This window comes from Hemicordylus capensis, chromosome 4 (genome assembly GCF_027244095.1).
Source record: "Hemicordylus capensis ecotype Gifberg chromosome 4, rHemCap1.1.pri, whole genome shotgun sequence".
Taxonomy (NCBI): Eukaryota; Metazoa; Chordata; class Lepidosauria; order Squamata; family Cordylidae; genus Hemicordylus; species Hemicordylus capensis.
Window position 1 is genome coordinate 298,822,866 of NC_069660.1, and position 26,441 is coordinate 298,849,306.

Sequence of the window (26,441 nt, forward strand, 5' to 3'; positions counted from 1 at the left end):
GCTGGTTCTTCAGCCATGCCTCAGTTGCCGAAGAAACATTCATAGGAACATAGGAAGCTGCCATATACCGAGTCAGACCATTGATCCATCTAGCTCAGTATTGTCTACCCAGACTAGCAGCAGCTTCTCAAAAGTTGCAGGCAGGAGTCTCTCGCCAAGCTCCTTGCCTAGTGAGTGTGTGTATGTGTGGAGGAACAGAAAGAGCCTTGCATCCCCTCCCTCAGCCCCCTGAGCAAAGGTCCACAAAGGCTCCCTCCCCACCTATGAGGCCAGGTGAGGGGAAGGAAGGAAAACAAACAGCCTCTATACAGTGAGCTCTTATGAAGCCCCACTGAGAATCTTGCTCCCAGATGCAAGGTGGGGCTGGGGGATTGTGGGTCCACTCCCAGAAGAGTTAAATCAGGAGCCCCGCCTCCAGGTCTGAGTGGGAGGGGCATCCCAAAGGATACTCAGTGCTCTCCTACCTGCCCTGGAGGACCCAGGACGTTCACAACACCAGCTCCCAATTTGCCAGTCTTCCACAGGAAGCCATTGGGCCCAATGCCAAGAAGCCCTTGGGCCTTAACGGCCTGCCACCCCCCAATCAGGCTCAGTTCCCCAGTGGGTGAGGTTGCCCTGGAATCACTTACCTAGATTAGCGTAATAGTAAGGAAAATCTCCCAGATATGACGAATACTGTGGCAGAACAAATAACCCTCCAGGGTGTTTATTCCATATTAAGCTGTTACGCGATATGTGTTTAAATATTCTGTCTTGAATAATCTGAAAAAGAAGAAATAAACATCTCTTAAGGAGGCCTTAATGAGAAAAAGGGGAGGCTGTGGGACTGCTGCTGAAGACAGGAATTGCCGCATCTTTTGTACACACCAGCAAGAAGCAGATTATTTAGCATGCCTCTTTAATCTTTTTTCTTTTCTTTTTTTTTTTAAATAGAGACGATGCTGAACCGGAGCACATTCCTGTGGGTTAGAAGCCTCACATAATAGTATTCAAGCTACCTCATTAGTCGCTGCAGACACCACGGCAACCTAGCAACTTATTAGAAGCTGCATTTAAAGTCAAAATATTTTCACTTTTTAAAATGGCATGTCACTTGCAAGGCTGATTAATCCTGTCTGCGATTCTGCCATCAATGTCCTGCATAAAATAATTAGCCCAGTGGCAGATTTATACAGGACAGGTATTTTTGTTTTCGAATAGTGATGATTTTAACCTTCGCCTCCCTATCCCTTCACAAACAAACACGCACACAAATATATACAGCCAGAAACAGAAAATTGACAGGGAACAAAAAGCTATGATGGCATCACATCTTGGGCCCAAGGAAAGTCTGTGGTGGAGCTACATTTAATATAGCTGCCGTGATTCTGAGCAAATACAGAAAAAGCAGAGATTGCCATACGAGGCACAGAATATGGTACCTTGAGAATCTCAGTTTCCTTCCTTCCTCGCTCCCTCCCTCACTCCTGTAAGTTTGTAGTCTAGGGGTGGGCAAACCTGGCCCTCCAGCTGTTGCTGAACTACAACTCCCAACACCTCCAACCACAATTTATTGATGGGAGTTCCCATCAGTTTTATTGAAGGGAAGAAAGGAGGTGTAGTTCTAACAGTTGGAGGGCCAGGTTTGCCCATCCGCTGTAGACCTTATGGCTTTCAGGAAATGCTTGGATGTGGGCAAAGCCTGGTGAGATCTCATTAACCAGAGAATTCCATGAATAAGATTCTCTGTAGTCAGGGATGGGAGCTTTAGCAGCCCATATAAATGTAGGCTCCTCTTCAGGACTAGCAGGAGCAAAATAAATTACAAAAAACAGTAAAAACTGCGGGAAAGAAGAGGAAGGGTAGAATTGGCTCGAGATAGGGGAAGTCAGTCTGGGAGCATGCAAGGCTGGTTCCCCATCAGCAAACTGCAGTTTGCACAAACTAGCAATATGTCTGGACTGGACCAGAGAGGAAGACGAAAATGTGTGTATGTGGAAGATTATTATTATTTTTCCCCTCAGCACTACAGAACTGCTTCGAAAAATATGGCAACACATTCCATTTCTCAGCAGATTTTCTCTTTGGTTTTCTGTCATCGTCCTCTAGAATCTGAAATAGCTCTTGCACTAAATCCAGCATTCCCCCCCCCCCCCCGCCCCCGAGACCAGTCAAAGGCCATCAAAACACCTCAGGATAAAAGGGCCGCCTGGAAAGAAGAGGGCTTTGCAATGGCACTTCTTCAAAAAGCGATTTCTCCAGAAAGGGTTTTTTTTAAAAGACCCCATTTACCAGGAATGACAAGAATACTGATTTATTAACCATAAAGCCCCCAAGAAACCGCTACTCAACAGGAGGAAGCTTGCCCCTGCAAGGCGGATGGCTTCTCATTTGTCACTGTGTCATTTCTTCTTATGCTAGTCCCTATAACAAAGTGTGCATTTCCTTAGGGGAGGAAATCAAGACACTAAAGGGCCTTCCACTACCCCAGGGGTTCTCAAACTTGGTCCCCAGATGTTTTTGCACTCCAACTCCCATACTCCCCAGCTGCAATGAGGCTGGGGATTATGGGAGTTGAAGACCAACATCAAGTTTGACAACCCCTGCTCTACCCTCCCTCCCTCCCTGGGGCGTAGCTGGGGGAGAGGGGGCCTGTGTTCATCCCTCTCATGGGCGGCCCCCCTGAGTGAGGGAGACAATGAAGAAAATAGGGAGGGATGGAGCTGGAGGGCCCGCGTTCTTTGAACCCTTTCGTTCTATTATAGCTACGCCCCTGCTCCCCCCCCCCACACACACACCAGGCAGTGGCTGAATGCACATGCACACCAACGCCTCAGCCTCTGACTAATATCTGAGAATTGTTACTCACCTCTAGTGTGGTCAATACAATCTTCTCAACCGAAGAAAAATAAGCCTCCCACAAGAACTGTGTCTGCTGTCTAAGTGCTAGGATTTTATCCTGATGGATAGACCTGATTGTAGAAGGGATCTGTAATACAACGTTGAAACAAATCAGACAGTGTAGAAAACATTGCAATCTGAGCCCATGAAGCCACGACTGGGGGCCTTTCCAGTTGATGCGTTTATAGCACAATCACTCTGCGTTTTATAGATCAGCGGAGAGTGCGCTGGGCTCTCATGTACTGCACACGATCCACACTGTCAGACAACAGTTGCAGTAATAGCCGTAATTGGAAATTGAATTATGCAGGCTGTTCATTACTTCTGTATCTCTGTATTCTTCTGACTGAAGAACCTGCATTGCTCATACCAAGTCTCTAACATCAGAGTTTTTGCCATAGCAAGGTAACTTGGAATTTTACTCTGTTGGCAAGTTGCCTCTTTGACACGACTGACGGAACTCCGAAGGACAGCAGCACCTTTCCCCTCTTCAGACATTATGTTCTGCAAGTGTACAGATGACTTTACACTAGGGGAGGAGTCTTGTGGTAGGCAAGCATGAATTGTTCCCTTTGCTAAGCAGGGTCCACCTGGATTGCATTTGAATGGGAGACTACCTGTGTGAGCACGGCAAGACATTCCCCCTAGAGGATGGGGTAACTCTGGGAAGAGCATCTGCTTGCTTGCATGCGGAAGGCTCAAAGTTCCGTCCCTGGCATCTGCTGCCAGTCTGTGTAGACCATACTGAGTTCAAAGGACCAATGGTCTGACTCAGTATAAGGCAGCTTCCCATCTTTCCAAGGGTTTCCTTTTACAGAGATTCCCAGTTGTTGACTTCAGCTCCCATCGTCCCCAGCTGCCATGGCCTTTGGCTGGGCATTATGGGAGTTGTAGTCAATCACATAAGGGAATCCCTGTTAACAGGGAACACTGCTGTACACTTGCACACTGTTTTCATGTGAACGACTTTGCCCGCATTCATTTGAAACGTGAACCTGGGTACAGACCCATCAAATGTATGCTAGTGGTATGAAGTGTACGGCTGTATCTGTGTTCAGCACAACATGTGAATAACTGTGCCTGTGTACAGATCTGCACCTGTGTTTGCCCATTATACGAGTATTGAACATAACATGTGGATAGGGGTCTTGTGGTGCTCTTTTACCTTGAACATGGTTGTGGGAACTGGCCCTTCGTGGGCAGTAGTGGTGTTCTGGGATTCCACTGCCTTGAAAGTGGGTGCTCTGGAACATCTTTTGAAGACTGAAATATTCAGATCTTCTCCCAGCCTTTTCTCTCAGAGGCTGAAGTATTTGGAGATGACCTGACTCCACAAGCAACACTGACTGCCTACAGCGCCAGTATTTTTACTATACTTGCAGACTAGGGCTTGCATGCATTAACAGGTAATGCTGGAGGACAACTCCATCTTGGGGGACAGAAATGGTAGAAAAGCAGGACATACATAGCTAAGCTGAAGTATTCTCCAGCCATGCAGTCACTTGGGAGTGGCAAAATGTCGAGTTTGGCATGGAAGCATTTACCCTCGCCTCCATTTCACTGCCTTGCTTCTGCTGTCCCCCCTGAACTGAATATTAGATTGTAAGCCCCTTGGGACAGGGAATTGATCTCTCACACTCTGTAAAACACCATCGACACTGGTGGTGCCAAATACATAACATAAAACAACCACCAGAGTCCTCGGCTTTGCCATTGCCCACGTCGGGGACTTACTTTCGAGAAAACATGCACAGAGTGGCAGGTGTCCCTGATGTGCAGCAATTAATTCTGCTCTATAGATTTGTGTTTATTGATGTATTTATTTATTTAGCAAATTTATTAACCTCCTGACTTCCTTAGACTCGAGGCAGTTTACATAAATTAAAACAACAATGAAGTCAAGAGAAGAACATAAGAGTATAGGAAGCTGCCATATACAAAGTCAGACCATTGGTCCACCTAGCTCAGTATTGGCTACCCATACTGGCAGCAGCTTCTCCAAGGTTGCAGGCAGGAGTCTCTCTCAGCCCTATCTTGGAGATGCTGCCAGGGAGGGAACTTGGAACCTAGATGCTCTTCCCAGAGCGGCTCCATCCCCTGAGGGGAATATCTTACAGTACTCACACATCTAGTCTTTCATTCACACGCAACCAGGGCAGACCCTGCTTAGCTAACGGGACAAGTCGTGCTAGCTACCACAAGACCAGCTCTCCTCCCTCAAGAAAGGGGGGGGGGAGAAAGAAAAGGAAAAAAGAAAAAGAACCCCCCCTGCCCCCACACACATTAAAAACTAAAAGCCTGGCAAAATAGATAGGTTTTCAGGAGCTTCTTAAAGGACAGAAGAGAGGGGGCATTACGAATCTGAGGAGGCAGAGTGTTCCATAATGTATCATTTGTTGGTACCTGTGACACATGCACATGGTAAAGATCGCACAATCTCCATAATGTAGGGAACCCAGATACCTTTTCTGAGGAATAATGCACTGTTTCCAGTGAGGTACCTTTTGCCTGTTGGCTCTGCAGCCCCTCCAGAGAATGCTGGAGCAGGCAGACCAGGCCGCCCGCTATGTTTTTAAGCAAGAGTGCAGACCACTTAATACAGTCGTGCCATAAATCGAGAACGGCCAACCTGAGGCTGGACTACAAGTCCCATCACCCCCAGGCTGGCCAGGCATTATGGGATCTCTAGTCCAACAGCTGATGGGCCTCAGGTTGGCCAACCCAGCCTTATGTGCCAAGAGGTTCTGGTTCTATACTGCTTTACAGCGGAAACTGGTGAGCTAGGACGAGTCCAGCGGCACTACATAAGTCAGGAAATCCTGCAAGACTTGAAGTGAGCCCATTTCACGACCTCTGGACTTGCTGACCTATTCTATAGGGACGAGAAAATAGCAAAACAAGGGAGAAGCTACTGCCAGATAGTTTCGTTGTCTTCACCTTCTGCTGTATAAGTGGATAGGTTTTCACTCTAAAGTGGGGAGGATCAATCTCTCTCTTTGTCTGGAGTAGGGGAAAATGTTTATTTTAGCATGGAACTTATTTTCTCATCAGACTGCTGCGTACCTCCTAAGCCTTTCAAATATTCATATATTTTTCCTGGGCTAATTATGCAGAAGGCACCCACCTATGTTTGCTTTTGATTTGTGCCATTTTGCATTCTCCACTTAGATATTAGATTAAACCCAGCAAATGCCTTCTTACTTGTTCATGCTCTCACACACGTCGAAAAATCCATTCCCAATAAAATATTCTTAATTAGAATACATCTGTTCTTCACATAGCCTTAAAGCGATCTGAAAAACAGCTTGGTGGCAATGAGATCCCTTATGCCAAGCACACACTTTTAATAGGCACTTTGCATGAGGTTCAGCAAGAAACTCAGTTTGAAGCTTCAAGCCTCCTAAGTAAGAGAGTCTTTAGCATTAGGTAAAGCTGTGATGATTGACAGAGATTAAACCAAGGGTCCCAAAGGAGCTGACAAAGGGGATATGAGAGCTATTACAGCCTCTGTCAAAGATGTGGCTGGGAGGAGACAATTAAACGGATATGTCAATGCTACAAAGGAGCCACTATGAATCATCTAATGGAGGCAGGGCCTATTAAGAAGCAATCAAGACCAGTGTAGCACAGTGGCTAAGAGGCAGAGATGAAAATCAGGACTTCCATCCCTGGTTTCGAATCTGGTTTTTGCTAGGGATTCACTAGGTAGCTTTAGTCAAAACATCTCCTACAGCCCGAATATGGGGATAACAACAACAACAACAACAACAACTTATAGAGCTGCTGTAAGGAACACAATCAATAGAATGCAGGTGAAGTGCTTAGCCCAATTCAGACACTGTGCTGTCTGATTGTAAAGATGTTTGTACACTTGTATATGTGAATGACTGTACCTGTGTTCATTTTAAAAGTGGCCTCCATACAGGCCCTACAAATGCATGGTACAGATAGGAAATGTACTTCTGTACCTGCATTCAGCATAACAAATGAATGACTGTACCTGTGTACAGATCTGTACCAGTATACTCATTGTATAAGCGTTGAACGTAAGGTGTGAATGGGCCTCTTGGCACACTCAGAGAGTGCTATACAAATGTTAAGTTCATAGTACATAGGTACATAAGAAGCTGCCATATACCAAGTCAGACCATTGGACCACCTAGCTCAGTATTGTCTACAGAGACTGGAAGCGGCTTCTCCAAGGTTGCAGGCAGGAGTCTCTCTCAGCCCTATCTGGAGATGCCCGGAAGGGAACCTGGAATCTTCTGCATGCAAGCATCCAGATGCTCTTCCCAGAGTGGCACCATCCCCTGAGGGGAATATCTTACAGTGCTCACACATCAAGTCTCCCATTCATATGCAACCAAGGTGGACCCTGCTCAGCAACGGGGACAAGTCATGCTTGCTACCACAAGACAGCCCACAGCAGTCAAGTCCCTCACTGCTTTATACTGGACAAATAAGGCATCTCCCTCAATTAGAGGAGGCATGCAAAGATATGGAGTACTGCAGCAAAGGTTGAGGACTCCACTTCGTCAAAGATGACATCAGATTTCCAGATACTCTGATAATTTCTTAGAAACGTGGCTCCCTTTTCTGACACACAAGGAGATGCTGAAGATGTTTTGTAAAAGAATAGTAGCTGACTAAATTTGCTCAAGGAAGTCTCAATGAAATGAAAAAGGCAAGTTTGATATACTGCGTAAGGGTGTGTCAGCCCAATAAGTCGTATACTCAAGTTGCACAAATGACATTGTACATGAGTAAGCCCACTGGAAATAATGGACCTATTCTTGTGTGACACCCGCACAGTTTTTGTGTTCAGGGAACTTGTGTAAACACAGTGTTACTGGGTTGACATATCCTTGTGCAAGTATATCAGCCAGTGATGCTCAGCACTTTCTGAGTGCTCAACTCTGTTTGAGCACCCTCTGTTTGTTTTAAGATGACAATGCCAATGCATGCTAATTATTTGAATAATAATTATTATTAACTAATGAGCTATTAACAAGAGTGGCCAGCATCCTCAGCGTGCACTCATGCTGGGAAGAACCATTCCCACTGCGGAGAGCTTCTTTAACTCTGTACTACATATCTGCTTGTGGGAGGTTGTGATTTCCACCAACTGCTCTTTCTCTTGTAAGTACCTTGTGCCACCTGAAAATATTTTATTAATTTAATTTCTTTTATTTAACATATTTTTATACTGCCCAAAACTTATGTCTCTGGGCAGTTTACAATATGTCCCTGAGGACCACACAACCCTCAGGGACATATTTGCAGGTGGCTCAAGGCACTTCCAGGAGGAGGAGAGGTTGGCAAAGATCGTTCTCCCATGTGCCATGGGAACTGAAGAGTTAAAGAAGCTTTTAGCAATGGAGATGCTTCTTCCCGGCACAGATGCACCTTAGTTTGGATCTTGGCCAGTATGCAGCAGGTACATTTCTGGCAGGATAATGGATCATTGCTATAAAATTTCCAGAATATCTGGCTCATGTATACAGAATCTATGAATTTTTCAGATAGCCTTTGTAACATTTTAGTGGCTGCAAATTTACATGGTGGTTCAATATTTTTGCAGTATACATTTTCATGTACTCTATTAAGCTGTTTTTGCTGAACTATTTTCAGAGAGACCTTTGGATATATCTCTGCATGTGAAATGAAAAAGAAAAACAACACTCATCACATCCATCAGAGTGAGCTGTTTATATCTGCAAAGCTGGGGAAGAGCTTAGAATGTACATTTTTTAGTATATTTTTTGCGTGTTGGCTGAGTTATAACAGATGGGAACTGAAACCAGAGCTCCCATTTTTAACCGTATTTGCTATTAATCTTCTTGGCCTAGAAGCCGGGTGTGGGAAATGATAAATTGATGCCAATCTGCCACAAATACACGAGAATTATTAGAATGGGATGACGTTTTAATAGCAGGCCATTTGTGTAATAAAAGGGAAGGGGGGCAGGGAGAGACATGATCAGCAAGAAAGGGAGGGAGGCCATCTTCAGCTTTCCTGGAGACAGAGTAGGGTGGAGATGACAAGAATATGTAAATAACAACATCCGAGTTCGTCAAAAACGGGAAATGAGAAACTGTAAGACAACAAAAATCATTTCCCAGAGCAGACATTCAGGCTTCGTGCCAGCTCTTTAAAAACCACTGTTAATGATGGTGTGGTAGTAAGGAAGCAGCTGTGAAGAGAATCAATTCCACATTACAGGAAAGGAGAGAGATTAGAACATGGAGGTAACCCGCCTTGTGCAACCAGAAAACTCCAATTCTGAGACCAATTGTGCCGATTTCCAAAAATTAGCAAGATTTAAATATTTTGGTTGCATGATAAGGACCATAATTCAATGGGAGAGAACATGTTGTGAATGTGGAAGGGTCTTGGACTCTCCTAGTTAAAACAATCTGCAACAGCAGGGTTGGGAAAGAAACATTGGACTTACCGTGAAGGGTTCTTTCTCCTCTGTAGTAGGAGGAGAAAGTTAACCCTTTGCCTCACAAAGGGTTAACTTCCACTCCTTGCTCCCGATAGACAGGAAATCTCAGGTGTTATTCAGGGAGCTGAAGTCCAGCATGCTCAGGTGTGCTTTCCCAGTTCCGACTGTCGCGTTTCATGATTTTGCTGCCAGACTCCACAGTGTTGTGGGGGATAGAAATTAGCATGCAAAGAGTGTAGGATAGAGGACGGAAATCCTGAGATATTAGACAAGATAGAACAGAGGTAGTTCCAAGGTTAGCGTTGGAAAGGCTTAGTCCTGAAGCTAGGTGTAGAGAGGCATGGCCTGACACTATGCTAGTTGCTGATCCATGGGTGGGCCACGTGACCTTCTACTTCAGAGGAGAAAGAACCATTCACGGTAAGTCCAATGTTTCTTTCTCCCTCAAAGTAGGAGGTCACAGCTCACAAAGGGACCTACCAGAGCAGTTACAGGTTACCGGGGGGGGGGGGAGAGTGGATCAGTTCTGTACCACTTGCTGGAGCACTGTCCGCCCGAAGGCTGCTTGCTCTGAGACAAGTGAGTCAATTTTGTAGTGCTTGAGAAAAGGATAAATGGAGGACCATGTGGCTGCGCGGCATATTTCCCCTAGTGGCGCCTGTGGCTGTACTGCGGGTAGAATGGGCTGTGATGCCTCGTGGCACTTGGAGTGACAGGGCTTGGTAGGCTGTGGCGATGCATGCCCTCAGACAACAAGCTAGGGTCACCTTAGATACTTTAGAACCCAGAGAGGTAGCATGGAAGGACACGAAGAGGGCCTTGGACCACCTAAGGTCCTTTGTCCTTCAAATATAGGTGCGCAGGGCCCAGTGGACATCCAGGGAATGCCAGCTGCGCTCAAGAGGGTGTTTGGGCTTGGAACAAAAGGAAGGTAAGACCAAAGCCTGCGAACGATGGAAGACAGAGTTTATTTTTGGAACAAAGGTGGGATCGGTCTTAAGGACCATCGAATTGGGCTGGAAGACGCAAAGCTCCTTTTGAACCAAGAGCGCTCCCAGTTCCAACACCCTGCGTGCCGAAGTAATAGCCACTAGAAAGAGACCTTGTAGGATAGATACTTCAGTGGGATAGATGAAATCGGTTAGAAAGGAGCCCGTTTGAGGGCATTCAGGAGCTTATTAAGATTCCATGAGGGAAAACAATGAATAGGAGGAAGAGTGATGTTAGTAGCTCCTTGCAAGAAACGAGAGAGATGGGGGTGGAGAGAAGTACTCCCCACCCTCCTCAGCTTCAGGAACGAAGCTAAGGCCGAGGCCTGTCGTTTCAGAATATTGGGTCTCAGACCCTGATCCAGGCCCGCCTGTAGGAAGGCCAGTACCTGGGGAGCTTTGGCCGAGCATGACTCAATTTTTTTACACCTAGCTCATCTGAGGAAGGTGGCCCAGGTCGTCTGGTAAATCCTATTGGTCCTTTGGTGCCTAGTGGCCAGGATCGTGTCTTGCACCATCCTGGAGTAGCCCTTCTTTGCTAGATGCACAAGCTCAAACTCCAGGCGTGTAAGCTGGAGTCACGCTGGGTCTGGGTGAAACAACGGCCCTTGGGTCAGAAGGTCCGGCTGTTGCGGTAGAGGCATTGGGGCCGTGATATAGAGGAGTACCAGCCAGTCTACCTGAACATTGGATGAGTCGCTCAGGTGTTCTGCCTTGACCAAAGCCAGATGGCCTTCCTCCCACTGAAAGAGGGCATTGGTCTGGATTTGGTCCCCCTTTGCTGATTCACATGGGCCTTGGCTGTCATATCGTGAGTTCTCACCAGCACATGCCTGCCCTGAAGGCGGGCTGAGAAGAAGGCCAGAGCCAACCTGATGGCTCTCAGTTCCAACCAACTGATGCTGTGACGGGCCTCCTCTGGGTACCAGAGGCCCTGCATCGTCTGCTCCCTGCAATGTGCCTCCCAGCCGGTCAGGCTGGCGTCTGTTGTGACAGTGACCCTGTCGGGTTCCCTCAGAGGATTTCCTCTTGTCAACGCTAGGGAAAGCCACCGGAGGAGGGACTGCCGCACTTGTGGCATCAGGGGAATCCACCGCCTGATGTGGTTCATAATCTCATTCTGGAAAGGTAGCAGAGCCCACTGTAACTGGCACACATGCCACCTTGCCCATGGCAGGCATTCTATGCATGCAGTCATGGACCCCAGAAGCTGAGCTAGTGTCATGACATCTACCCGGGACCGATGGAGGAGCAGTTGGATCTGGCTGTGGATCTTTCCCCTCCTTTCCTGGGGGAGGGAGATGGTTGCTGCTCTGGTGTCGAACCAGGCCCCTAGGTGCAGTAATGTATTGGATGGCTGGAGTTAGCTCTTGGTCTCGTTCACCAAAAAACTGTATGACTGGAACAGCTGGTGAACCCTTGGGACATCCGCCTCCGCTTGCTGAAGGGACTGTGCTCAAATCAAAATATCATCCAGATAAGCATAGACCTGGAGTCCCTCCATCCTCATGTGGCCCACCAAGCGGCCAGCACCTTGGTGAAGACCCACAGGGCTGAAGAGAGTCTGAAAGGTAGGGCCTTGTATTGGAAATGTCTCTGGTTGTAGCAAATCCTGAGGAACCTCCTGTGGGGAGGCATAATGCGTATATGGAGATAAGCCTCCATTAGGTCTACTGATTCTAGGAAGTCGCCCAGGGCGACCGCCTCCCTGATAGAATGGAGGGACTCCATGAAGTGGTTTAACCGCCTGAGGTTCAGGACCACATGCCACATCTCATCTCTCTTGGGTACCAAGAACAAAACTGAATAGACACCACGACATAATCTGGTCGATGGCACGGGCTCTACAGCCTGGATCTGGAGCAGGTAGTCTATAGCCTTATTCATCCAGTGGTGCTTGTCTTGGTTCTTGGACCTTGGAGAGACTATGACCTGGTTGCGTGGCAGAGTGGTGAACTCCAGGCAATATCCCACCTCTAGTATGTTTAATACCCATTTGTCTTGTGTGCACCTTGCCCACCTCTCAGTGAAGTGCTGCAACCTGGTCCCTACTGGGAGATAGTCCGTTTTGTTTTCAGTTCTGCCAGCCTCCAGTCTGGGAGGAGGGGTATTGAGGCTGATGGGGCCCAGACCTGTTCCAATGGGCATTGGTCCCCCACTGAGGTCGCCCTTGGAAGCGGTTTGCTCGTTTTTCTTGGAACCGAGAGGCCTGTGCTTGGAGGAACGAAAGGAATGCCGGTTATTGCGGGAGGGTCAGTGCACTTCCCTGCATCCCAAAGGCATCGCCTTTTTCTTGTCACGTGTCTCCACCAAAACCTCATCCAGTGCCTCACCAAAGAGATTGCCCCCTTTGAAGGGAGTGGATGCCAAATTGGCTTTGGACTTAGTGTCCACCTGCCAGTTCTTCAGCCATAGTGATCTGCACAAGAAGACGACATTAACTGCCATAGCCCTTGAAGATGCCTGGATGGAGTCCAGACTTGCATCCGCCATGAAGGCAGCAGCCTTTGCCAACTTATTTAGGCCTTGCCCAAGTACGGTCTGACTGGGCTCTATTTTGGTAAGGTGGTCCTTGACCCACAAAACCGAAGCCCTGGCCATGATGGATGTGGAGGTTGAAACCCGAATGGAGGTGACCGAGGCCTCATGGGCCTTGCGCAGGAGAGCTTCCGCTTTCCTGTCCTCCACATCTTTGAATTGTTCGTCCCCTACCTTATTTATAATTGCCCCAGAGACCAGGGCCACCACAGGTGTGTCCACTTTTGGTATCGCAATCTCCGCCATAGCCTCCTTGGGTAGGACATAGAACCTCTTAGGAAAGGAGCCTGTATGTTTAGTGGCGGCGGAATTATCCCATTCGGACCGCATAGTGTTGTGGAAGAGGGGAGGGAATGGTACCACAGGTTGATGTTGGCTAGTGGTGGGGAAAACCTCCTGTGAGAGTTGCCCTGGGGACTCGGATGGAGTGTATCGGACGGAGGAGCTGCTGCCTTAATGACTCTCATGTTCTTGGCTAGCATCACCTCATAGGCTTCCTGGGAGAAGAGCCTGAGGATAGGGCTCGGGTTCTGAGGTGTCTCCTCTTCAGAGAGTTCCCCCTCTTCCTTATTAGATGCCTTGTCCCCACTGTGCTCTCCATGGTTATATACCAATTCTGGGGTGCCCTCTACAGCAGGGCTGCCTGACGGCCTTTCATTGACTAGTGCAGAGGCCATGACCTCCCCCCTGCAACTTGTACTGGTGTGGCTGACCCCCTATGTGTCAGAGTCTGTGACAGCTGATAAGTGGTGACGCCCCACCGCTGTGCGGGATCTGTGGAGGGCTACCCTTTCAGGGCTGCTATCGGAGGAAGCAGAAGAGGACTTGGTGCATGAGTGCCCAGCTGTGGCCTGGGGCGACGACCCCTGAGTGGCCCTCGTAAACTTCCTCATCTCTTGGACCACCATCTCCTTAAGAGAACATGAGGGCCCTCTTGCACTCACTTTCAACTCTCTGGCCATCATGTCCCGTACCCATTAGGACACATCTTGTGGAAACTCCAGATCTCCACACACACCACTCACCTTGTGACGATCTGGAATTCCCGCCACATGCTGATGCCCTTGTCCAGTAGTCTCTGAGGCCTGTATGGCATGTGGGTCCTCATTTACGGTCTCCAGGGTTCCCCGTTGTTGGTGCAGTCTGGCTGCCCGCTCATCAGCTGCTGAGCATGGTAGTAAGTCGAGGCGCTCATTAAGCAGATGCTAGTACAAATTCTGCCCTCAGCTGGGCCTCCTCGTGGGATCTGTTATGCCCCCGGGCACGTGAGGCGTGGGTGAGGGACTCAAAGGCTTCGCCCAAATGCCCTCTCCCCCTATTTGGGGAGGGGGTCGCCAGTCCCATAACGAGACCACTTGGGTCCTCCAATGATGGGTATGCAAACCCCAGATCGAGGCCACTTGGGTCCTCCAGTGATGCATATGCCAGCCCTTGATCAAGGCCACTAGAGTCCTCCAGTGCTGGTGCCATGACTGAGGCCAGCCCTGCTGGCAGGAAGCCGTGGGCTGCCCCCATTGCATCAGCTGCGCAGTTCACCCGTGTCTCTAGTGTTGGGCCCATCCTGGTGGGCACAAGCAGCAGCGGTGGCACACGGCCCGACTGCGGGGGGCGAGGCAGGCTGGAGCCACGTTTGAAGAGAGAAGAGGAGCTGCGTGTGCAGGAAGAAGCGCCGCAGCCCGGCCAACCCCCGGTGAACAACTGAGCAGCGGTGTGATTAGAGAGCTCCCGCCCTCACTTCCTGCTGCCAGCACCGTACGGCTAAGTGGCGGAGTGGCGCGGAGAATGGCCTCGCCCTCCCCCCTCAGTACCGTGGGCCAGTTGGTTGGTGGGGTGGCAGAGAGCACATCCCCATCCTTGTCTGCTGCCGTGGCCACCATTGCCGAAGGGAGCGGAGCTGCAGTGGAAATAGGCTGTGATGATACTTCAGCCTGCATTCCAGTGGGGCTTCCAGAGGCAATGGACTTGGCAGCGGGGGATTCACCTGGGTGGGGGGATTGGGGGGGGAAGCCAGGTACAGCTCCCCTATCCTTTTATGCCAGAGCGGGTGGACTCAGGAGGGCCAAGGGGAGTGGGTCCCCACTCCCCCTTGCTGACCCGCAGGCCACGTGTAGTCCTCCTACTCCTGGCTGCTGCAGTGAATCACTGCAAGCAGCCTGAATCAAAATTCTCTCGCTTTGTCTCAGAGCAGGCAAGGCTCCTTGATACTGCTTCCCACCCTTTACTTTGGGGGGCTGCTTTTTTCTCTCCTGGCCATGTGGGTCAGGGGTATCATAGCGGCGTCGCTTAGCGGCCTTTTTTTTAGTTGCTCTATTTTGTTCTCTCCCCCCGGCCCGTGCTCTCAGATAGGGAGCCTGCTAAGGTGTCCTCTGCTTGTGAGAGGTCCATGCCTAGCAGTAAAATAGGAAAGGATCACCGGCAAGAGAGGATGAAAGCAGATTAGAATTTGGGCAGAAGCCCAGGTATACGTCTAATTAGGAGCGTAGACAGGAAGGAACTGGGGAAGCATACCTGAGCATGCTGGGAGAAGGCGGACAGACTTCAGCTACCTGAAAAACACCTGAGATTTCCTGTCTATCGGGAGCAAGGAGTGGAAGTTAACCCTTTGTGAGCTGTGACCTCCTACTCTGAGGGAGAAAGACATCTGCCTAAGGTCTCGGAGAGCCGCTGCTGATCAGAACAGACAATTCTGAGTGAAATGGGCCGATGGACTGACTCAGTATAAGGTTGTTTTGTATGTTTATATGGGTTAGTGTGGAAGAGCCACCCCCCACATCGGCTGGCTCTGGAGCACACCAGGGTCACATCTGGGCTCACGTGGAGGCATGATTTGTGTGAAGTGACCGACCTGCTTGGATGTTACAGAAGAGTCCAGCCTGATTCCCATGATAGTGACAACAACAACAAAAAAGCATTGCCACCATAAAGGGAATCCTCAACGATGACCAACCTGAACCTTTCTGGCTGTTGGTGAGCTACAATTCCCTTATCATCTCCAGCCACAACGCAGCTGGGGATGGTGTCCAGCAGTTGGTGTCCAACAACAGCTGAAGAGTCTAGTCCAGCTTCCCCCTTCTCACAGCATCTAACCAGATGAGACTGGGAAGACCAGGAGCAGGACATGAAGGCAAATAACCTTCTCCTGCAGCTGCTTCCCAGAAACTGGTATTTAGAGGCATACTAAACTCTGAAACTGCATATAGCATATAGTATATAGCGCTCATGAACAGCAGCCTCTCCATCATGTATAAAACCATTCTGAGCCATCCCAAATGAGCATTTCATTGAGTGGAACTCTATGACCCCCCCAACATTCTGACTCTTTTTGTGGACATTTAGATACTAAGGCTGTGCAGCTGTATCAGTCCGACAGGCATATGAGACCTGGTATGCCCTCGACTGGCCATTATCAGAAATAATTCAGACACAATAGCAGGGAGCCCAAACAGCTGAAACCGCCAACTGAGCTCTCTGCTGAACAGGCCGGGAACCGAGTCTGAACTCAGTCAGAGTTCCAGCACTCCGGTTGGACTCAATTTGTGTGCCGCCTCTCACCTGAGAGCCAGCGTGCTGGCCATTTATTATTTTATTTATTATTCATTGATTTGATTTCTATACCGCCCTTCCAAAAATGGCCTTTAAAATTTAGCTTTTAAAATTTTTCAACTTTTAAAATTCTGATAATTGTCAGCCTTCTGGACAATTTCTCTGTTGGGGTGGATCCGACATTATTATTATTAATAATTATTATTTTTGTTTACACAGCCAGACAGGTGATATTGACTGGTTTGTTTTATCTAGACCTCGAGTCCTTCCCAAGGACCTGGGATGCCAGAATTTTATTATCAATATTGTTGCTGTTATTATTATAGATATCATCTCAGAATATAGGCTGTTCCCAGTAAAGCTGCTTTTTGTAATTGGCTGAAGGTGATTTCTGTGGCCCCGATGGTGTTGAGGTGCTCTTTAAGATGTTTTGGAATTGCACCTAGGGCGCCAATTACTACTGGGATTATTTTGGTCTTCTTCTGCCACAGCCCTTCAATTTCAATTTGTAGATCTTCGTATTTTGTTATTTTTTCTATTTCTTTTTCTCCTATTCTGCTATCACTTGGTATTGCCATGTTGATTATTTTAAATTGTTTTTCTTTCTTCTCAACTACAGTTATGTCTGGTGTATTGTGTGGCAGATGTTTGTCTGTTTGTAGTTGGAAGTCGTTGTTGTTGTTATTAATTCGGTTTCTATACCGCCCTTCCAAAAATGGCTCAGGGCGGTTTACACAGAGAAATAATAAATAAATAAGATGGATCCCTGTCCCAAAGGGCTTGCAATCAAAAAAGAAACACAAGATAGAAACCAGCAACAGTCACTGGAGGTACTGTGCTGGGACTGGATACGGCCAGTTACCCTGCCCCCTGCTAAATAAAGAGAATCACCACGTTAAAAGGTGCCTCTTTGCCAAGTTAGCAGGGGTAACTTTTTAGGCTGCACAGTCCTACTAAGATACCCTAGGGAAGAGCAAAGGGGACTGGGAGGGCTTTTGAATGGTACTTTTCAGAACGATGAAGAGTTTGATGTTGCAAGTAACTTTCCACTCCAAGCACTTTGTGTGCACTTCTGCATTCCTATAAAAAGATCTTAGATGCTCCTACACTTTTAACTAAGACATTTGGAGGCCTGAGTGACCTTCATGTCAGAGAGTGAATGATGCCTTATTAAACGAGTTAATATTCACAATGACACAGACAAATCCCTCCTGATAAAAATCTCTTTTATAGCCATGACCTTTTGGATACATCATTCCTGGAAGTGTAGAAGGTGGCTGCAGCCGCCAACTGATCTGACGAAGGCCGCAGCCTTTCTTCCCCCCTTACCTGCAATAACAATCTCTCATCCCCTATGACGGCAGCTTGATTCCAATCAATCACTTCGGAGAATGGCAACTCCCATCCATTACTGAGCATCACAGGGACACAGGCAGCCTGCATAGTGGCATCAAAATCGGGGTGGGGGTGGGGGAGAAACAATTGCAGTGGAGGGTTAGGACTTCAAGGCCTGCAACAATGAAACCGCAACCCTACTTTGGCACAAAGTCAGAAGCAGACCTTCACGGAAACCACTGAGAACTGTATTTCAAAGGATTGCAGGATTGCTTTCTGTATCACCCTTGAAAATCCTAGAGACTGTGGATGTTCAGATACAATGGATTCAGGTCAATTAGCTCAAATGGCAGAATCCTCAGCCAGCCAGCCAGCAAAGGAGCAATCAGCAGTGATTCAACCCATTTATCTTTGCCTGATCCCACTAGAGGTGGGTGAAACTCCCACGAGAAGTTCCATGGCCTGCAGATCTCCATGGAGAAAACGGACCTGGCCTGTCCATATTCCAGCTGACTCTCATCATGCTGCCTTATTGTTTAGTCATCAATATACTGGCTGCAGCTTGCTTGCAGTCACTCTGCATGATGGAGGTTGTAGTTTGCAACCTGTTAGCCAGGCTCTTGAGAATGCAATGCATTGCAGTCAATGTAATGCAGTAGTCAGAGTGCTGGACCTTTTTTCTGGGAGGGCCAGGTCATTATTCTTCACCCTCAACCATCAAACAGGGAGTGCGATGATAAAGGGTGGGGAATACCATGCATGCTACCCTCAACTCCTCAGAGGAAGGGCAGGATCAAAATATAGGCTAGCATTCCCAGCAGCAGTAGCTGAAGACAGATTAAGGGCACAACATCTTCTTTCCCACCTTCCTCCTTACAGCCTGAAGTCATTCCCAAGGGCCAAGAGACCTCCAATGTCGGTGGCTGCAGGGAGAGACCCCGAAAACAGTGCAGAGACACCTTCACTTCGCGGAAACTACGCTAACAGAAGGTGTTTCCACATGTCTATCCCTGCAGCCTCCTGCCATTGACAAGTCAAGGGCATTTTGAACAGTTCTAGGGGCTGGAGGGAGGAGGGTGGGAACTAGAAATTTACACGGACTAACTCTGCCCCTGTGGATGCTAGCCATAAATAACTAAAATAACTCAGTCACTTCTGAATCGAACTCTAAAACCTGATTCAGACATTATGCTGTACGAGTATACAGAGGTCTGTACAATCGTACACGTTTGTGTGAATGACTGTACCCGCATGCATTTAAAAAGTGGACCTGGATAGAGGCCCTTCAAATGCACGGTACAGATAAGAAGTGTACTCCAGTGCCTACGTTCAGCATAACATGTGAATGACTGTAACTGTGTACAGATCTGTACCGGGGTCTACTGTACACTCGTACGAGTGTTGAACATAATGTGTGAGTGGGCCAATTATACTGGTGTGAAGTAAACAGAGAACACCATGTAACTAGATACTTTGAATAAGGGGACTCCAGAATCAGTTATACAGTTCATGGATCATCTCTGAACTCACAGTGACTGGCGGCTCAAGGCATTTGTCTGCTTGAAGAGAGCCTCAAAGTGCTGTCCTGTCCTGTTCCCTGGCCCCACCCTCTGACCTCACAGCCCCACCCCCTGACCTCATGGCCCCGCCCCCTTTCCTCATGGCCCCACCCTCTCAGCCAGAGCCACATGTCAATGCCACCCTTCTTCCCTCGATTCCTTCCTCTTTCCCTGCACCCACACCAAAGCCCACAGAGGTTGCCCCTCTTCCTGGCTCCCTCCTCTTATCAGCCTCCCTCCCTCTCACCCACCACCACTGCTCTTACTGTCCCCCAACCAGCTGCTTCACCCACTGTCTCTTGACCAACCAGCTCACTTGCCCAACCCTTCAGTCTTCACTGCACTATCTTCGCAGTACAACAGCTATTCAGCTTTTCCACCTCCATTCAACAGGGATGTGCGTAACTCGATTTTTTGGATTCGGGTTGTGCCCCAATCAAATCACCTGTGATTTTTTTTGTGTCTAAATCTACCTAGCTTGTGGGACTGTGGGATGCTTGAATGGAGGAGATGAAATGGACAAGTGTGCTGCTGGGGAGACAGTGCAGAGAATGCCAGAGGGACAAGCAAGTGGGCCAGTCAGGCGATAGACAGCCCGACCCTAAGAGATAAAGCAGCCCAGTGCAATCTGCTACAGTAAGAGCAGTGGCAGTGGATGGGGAGGGAGGCCAGTGGGAGGGATGGTGCCTTCAGTTTCCAGCCCAGGGGGTGGGGACAGAGGCGGAAGAGCTGGGGAGAGAGCCAGGGGCAATGGCCCTGCAGCAAGGGGAAGAGTGGGGTGCATGCACTTGCACACACATCACCCGAGGCCATCTCCTCAGTTTGCCTCATGATATAGGCACTCCTGCTATGCCTATACACAAGAGTCAGCGTGATGTAGTGGTTGGGGAGACACAAATCCCCATCCAGTCATGAAACTCACTGGGTGACTCTAGGCCAGACACTTCTCTCTCAGCCTAACCTACCTCGTAGGGCTGTTGTGAATATAAACATAACCATGTGCACCACTCTGGGTTCCTTGGAGGAAGAGCAGGATATAAATGTAAAATATATAAATATTGTACATAGAGTGTCTATGTGTGTGTGTGTGTGTGTGTGTGTACATACATATACATACATAATAGGAATGTGCACAAAACCGATTTTGTGTTTCATTTTGAGCATGAAACGAAATGCAAGTCCCCAAAATGTTTTGTTGGAACAACCAGTCGAGCCGGTTGTTCCAACAAAATGAGCTCAAAATGGTTTGAGTGCCATTTTGGAGCACTTTTTTTCCAGAGAGAGCTGATCTACTGATTGGGGTCAGTGAGTAGACCAGGCCTCCACTCCAAACCTGGTGCACCGGCCTGCCTTGGAGGACTAATCTACTTGCATTGTCAGGCGGGTAGACCAGGTCTCCGCTCTGGCCCACCTCATAGGACTGGTCCTCCCACCATGTGAGGCAGGTAGACCAGGCCTCCACTCCAGACCTGGCATGTCGGCCTGCCTTGGGAGGACTGGTCTACTGGGTAGACCAATCCTCTGAGGTGGGCTGATACACTAAGTCCAGGGTGGAGGCCTGGTCTAATTGCCCCACGCGGTGGGTGGACCAGCCCTCCAAGGTGGGCTGACACGCTAAGTCCAGTGTGGAGGCCTGGTCTACGCGCCGACCCCAATTGGTAGACCAACTCTCCCCAGAAAAACAGCTCTCCCAAATGACACACAAAACACTTTGAGTCAAAGGGGGGTTGTTTTGTTTCGAGCTCAAAAAAGGCCCTTTATTTGAAGGGTGTTTTGTTCCAGGCTTGAAACACTCGAAACCGCCTGTTACGAGCTTAAAAACTTTCACACATCTCTATTACACACACATACTCATCTTCCGTGCGGAAGTGACTTGCTCAATACTTTAAAATGAACGATAAGGGCTTGTGGGACCCCTTCCAGTAACCTTGCACACTCTTGTCAGACGTATCAGATGTCCAGTTTTGTTTCCACACAAGCAGGCCTGATTTGGCACCACAGTAAACCACTTAACATGGAGGCAGGTATACCAGGAAAAGGAAAAGACACAAGGCAGGATCCAGACCATGTTAGTCATGATTAAGCCCCACTGAAACTAATTGGACTTAAGTCCTCACTAATTTGTTGTTTTATTTCAATGGCACTTATTCAAGACTAACTTAGTTTGGGTCCTGCTCACAAATTCACAATACGAAATGGACAATGGTGATGTCTCCACCCTGTAGGTTTGCAATCTATACCTGATCCTACATTTTCCAATATCTGCCTCATGAAATCCTAGTGGATCAATGTGGGGTCAAGCACTGATGCCATGAGGCCATGGCACAATTAATGCCGCCACCCACACAACCCTGCTGACAGCATTTCCTTTGTTTTTCCAATGTATTTGGTGTCATTTTAACTCTGGACATGCTTCCTTCTTGCAGTTTGCCACTGCTGGAAATCCAACCCGGCAAAGTCATCGCTTAAAACTTATTTAGTATGCAATGCAAAAACCCAGGCAGAATTTATAGGCAATTTTGTCTCGGCTGAATTAAAACAATAAGCTGTATTATTTATTTCCTTTTAACTTCCTGGTTGGATGAAGTCAGCATTTCTCTGAGGAATATAGATTTTTCCCTTTCTGTTTGACAGATGCCGTGAGGCTAATTCAACCCAGCTTTGGTCCTTTCCATGGTTTGTGGGGGAGACGCTCTCCGCAGAGGTAAAACAACAGTCCCATCTGCATACGAAGCTCAGTGCTGAATGCCTCCTGTGAAATAGCTGCCAACTGCTCCTGAAGTACGAATGCTGGATTATGGGCTATTAGGGAAATGAAATCTCCAATCCGCCTTCCCCTGCCTCGCTATCACACAGCACAAAATTCTAGCTGACAAGAGTGCTAAACGGTTCTAAGCCTTTAGTCACATGCTGATCTTACCTGCAGGGCCTCCAGGAACCTGAAGGATCCAAGCCTCCGGCCACGGGGGACCAGACAGAAAGTGGCATTGTGCAGCATTTCACGATAATCATACCTAACAGGAGAGAAAGAGACAGAAAGAGGGAAATAATAAATTAACAACAAGCCCTGGTGTAACGGTGCATGAAACTATAAACATCTGGTGCTGCACATCTGGTTAGAATCATCCCTGGACAAGCTCACATCTGCAAAGCTGGCATCATACTTAGAGAAGAGAAATGGCCAAAAAACAACAACCACCCCACCCCCAAAACAAACAAAACCCCAGAGTAAGCAGGGATGATGATATCCACGTCAGACCAGCACAGCTAGAATACAGGCCAGGGATCCTTCCTGGAAGAGAGCTGGTCTTGTGGTAGCAAGCATGACTTGTCCCCTTAGCTAAGCAGGGTCCACTCTGGTTGCATATGAATGGGAGACCTGATGTGTAAGCACTGTAAGGAGATGGAGCACTTAGGAGATGGAGCCATTCTGGGAAGAGCATCTCGGTTCCAAGTTCCTTCCCTGGCATCTCCAAGATAGGGCTGAGAGACATTCTTGCCTGCTGCAACCTTGGAGAAGCTGCTGCCAATCTGTGTAGACAATACTGAGCGAGATGGACCTATGGTCTGACTCAGTATGGCAGCTTCCTATATTCCTAACAGGAAGGGAGGCCTCCCTGCCAGCAGTCCAAGCTTGTGGATTGTGGGTGAAGGCATGCAGGGGGATTATGCCCTGAAATACCTCATGACCATGTCTGAGGGGTGGCAGAGAAATAGAGATGGTGGGACTGACTGAATGGCACAGGTGCTCCTATAGTATGCTTAGGCAGAGGTCCACAGTAGCCTGCTCTGGCAGTGCCTATGATGACCCCATTGGCTTGTACAGGTCTCTCTGGGCCTCTCTGGCATTGCACTTGCTTTGTCTGAACTGGCCTGCTCCCTGCATCAACCCCAGCTGCTCCTCAGCAGCACCCAGGGCTGGCCTTTGGAGTGGGTGAGCCGGGTGGGTTGCCCAGGGTGCCTCCTTGAAGGGAGACACTGATCTGAGCTTGTGGCTGGCTGGGGGCCGAGTGGACTGTTTGCCATGAACGTGGGAGAAAGAGGGAAGAAGAATGAAGAAGCAGCTTTGGAAGGCCTGTAAGACTTCAGGGGGATCCCAGAACTGAAGCAGCAGGGCCGTGGCAGCAAACTGTGGAGGGGCAAACTCTGGGCCCCGTTTCGTGGGCATAAGCTGGGAAAGCCAGAGAACAGGAGTCAGGCCTGTCATTCAACCAGGTTTTGCAAATGTGCACAAGCCACACAACTTGGCAACAACGGCATGGTGTAGTGGTTAGAGTGCTGGAATGGGACTGGGGGGACCCGAGTTCAAATCCCCATTCAGTCATGATACTTGCTGGGTGACTCTGGGCTAGTCACTTCTCTCTCAGCCTAACCTACTTCACAGGGTTGTTGTGAGGAGAAACTTCAGTATGTAGTACACCACTCTGGGCTCCTTGGAGGAAGAGTGGGATATAAAATATAATTTTTTTTAAAAAAAAGTGTGAGGGGGGCATCAATGGTCCTCCTTGCCCAGGGCACTATTTTTCCAAATGCCAGCCCTGGCAGCAGCAACAAATGAGCAGGCCTCAAAAATGCACTGGAAATCTGTATTTTAAGTCAGCAGCCCTTCTGCAGGCTCTTGGCAAACAAACCAGTCCTTGGTCCTGCCTCTGAATATTTGACCTTGAGGTCTCCTCCCTCGTGGTTTCTGCACTGCTGCCTCCTGCCTTGATCTCCCAGGAGATCAAGCTGCACACTCCCATAGTGGAGTGTACAACGCCACCACAGAGACTGCAGCTTGGAGCACGAACGAGGAATGGAAAGCCTAGGATGAACTCCACTCTTGCTCTCCTGGAGCTCTGCTTGTCTGCACTAAATATGCAATGTGTAGACTAGAGACCTAGGAGGTAGGAAGCCTGAGATTAGGGACCAGTATGGGGCCAAGATGCTTGCTCCATATTTAGCATGCAGGTGCGCGGTGACTGCTGTTGGTATGTTCTAAGAGAAGGTTCTGGCACAGCAAGTTTTAGGACTAGGTTGTTAGTCAATTATCCTGCTTTGAAATGACGGCTCAATGAGAAATGACAGAATCTCTATATAGGTGACATTTGGAGGATATTTAATGAAGGTTAAGTTTGCATTCACTGGGAGGGAGTCAAGGAGATGTGGGAAAGGTGTGGCACTAGAAGAGAACATTGAAATTCACTGGGCAAAGAGGCATCTTTTAAAATTGGTGACTCTTAGCAGGGGAAGAGCAACTGTCCATATTTAATGCAGCATCGTGTCGCTCCCTATGGCTGTTGCTGGTGTTTCTTTTTAGACTGTGGATCTCCTTGGGACAGGGAATCGTCTTGTCATACCATTTTGAGATTATTTTTTGTTTGAAAAGCAGAATATAAATATTCCCTTTCTTGGGATTTCCCCCCACAAATTGCAAGCTACCCTTGGAATAGAGTGGCATTCTCTCCTTCCCTCCCTCCCTCTCTCACACACCTTTAAAAAAACCAAAAACTAAAAACTAAACAGTCTCGCTAAATCAATTTATTTATTTGGAAAATCATATTAAACTCATTTCCTAGAGGGTTTTTTGTATGTTTTTTGCACAAAAATCTTGGATGGAGGAAAATAGTTCTAATTAACATCTGATTTTTTAAAATCCACATTTTAAAAGTATGATTAATGAATTAATGTAATGCATCCCATTAGCTGATCCAGGCTTTCAGTTCCAGTTATATTGATGCAAAAGCTGCACAAGAATGCATCAATCTATTGTCACTGGAGAAAGAGGTCTGACAGTCAGGAAAGCCCACCAAGAGCAATCAGGCACCAATACAAATTTCCCTTAATCAACCAGGAAAGGAAGAAAAATAGTTAGAACAAGTCACACTGCATACCTGCAGGTCAGTAAAGGACACATTAGCAATGAAAGAGAGCGAAAGAGCTTTTCTGGCTCTGTCTGTCTGTGTGTATGTGTGTGGGGGGAGGTGTTATGTGAGACTGGTTTGCACAAGCGCAGAAACAAAACATGGCAATTAAACATAAAGGACCAATGACCCCCGTTCCTCAAAATTAAAGTATTCAGCTAGACCCTACTGTTTCCTTTCCAATTCCATCAATCATTTCAAAACCATTTACCAAAAACACACATCAAACCCCTAACAGTTTCAAGCCAGTTATTAGCTAATTGTGCTTCTGGCAAACTTGAGCCTGGCTCTGAACCTGCCAGCCTGCTGGTTCGGAGACAAAAAGGATCAAGATTAAATATCTTTCGCCACTGCTGCTCTGCCCCCACTCCCCCCACCCAAACACATACATGCATGTACAATATTTCTCCAAGGATTTCTACGCTCTGCAGATAGGTGCTACTTTGACAGTAATTCGTGCACGGAAATTTTCCCAGCTGTAATCATCTCATTTAATCATAGCCTGCAGGCACTGAATTTTTTTAGTCTCTCTCTCTCTCTCTCCCTCTCTCTCTCTCTCTCTCAGAAGTGGGGCGAGGTATATATAGAAATATATAAGTCCAGGTCTACTCTCCATTTATTTTTACAAAGGCAACATAAAGTCAATTTTCAACCACAAACCCTAGCATTTAGGAAGTCTTCTGCTTAAGCTAGTTTGCATAACTTGCAAGAGAAAAGACCACTCAGAATGGATTAAGATTCTGTCCACAGAGACTCAACTAGCATTTTGTAGTTTTAAAAGTAACAGAGAAACTGCTAAATGAGTGAAGGGTGTGTAAGGAAGGGGCCACAGCTCAGTGGCAGAGCGGTCCCAGCTTCAATCCCTGGCACCTCCAGGTGGGGCCGGGAAATAGAGCCGCTTCTGAAACTTGGAGCGCTGCTACCAGTCAGAGAAGGCAATAATGACCAAGATGGACAAATGGTCTGACTCTGTGAGGCTATTCACACAAGCGTGCAAAACCGGGCTAAGGAAACCCAGCCTGGTTTTGCACGTGCGTATGTGTACCGCCGGGATCAGGCCGGGATCAGGCCACTGCGGTGGCAAACCCGCTTATGGAGCCTCCCTCTACAACAAGGTTAAGGCAGCAAGCGCTCCCTTAATCTTGTTTTTCCGATCGTCTGTCAGCCGTGGCTACAAGTAGCCAGGGCTTGTAGACTCAGGGAGCGGGGTCCCTATAATGCACCACACACTCATGGGGTACATTAT

General features: G+C 48.0%; 1 protein-coding gene across 1 annotated transcript in view; it reads right to left on the reverse strand.

Annotated features, from left to right (window-relative positions):
* EXT1 (exostosin glycosyltransferase 1) overlaps positions 1–26,441 on the reverse strand; it is a 319,161-nt gene that overhangs the window by 37,797 nt on the left and 254,923 nt on the right. The window contains exons 2-5 of the mRNA XM_053247404.1: positions 22,213–22,306; positions 17,728–17,835; positions 2,849–2,968; positions 630–762 (exon numbers count right to left, since the gene is read on the reverse strand). Coding sequence (XP_053103379.1) covers positions 630–762; positions 2,849–2,968; positions 17,728–17,835; positions 22,213–22,306 — 455 coding nt within the window. The remainder of the gene's footprint in view (positions 1–629; positions 763–2,848; positions 2,969–17,727; positions 17,836–22,212; positions 22,307–26,441) is intronic.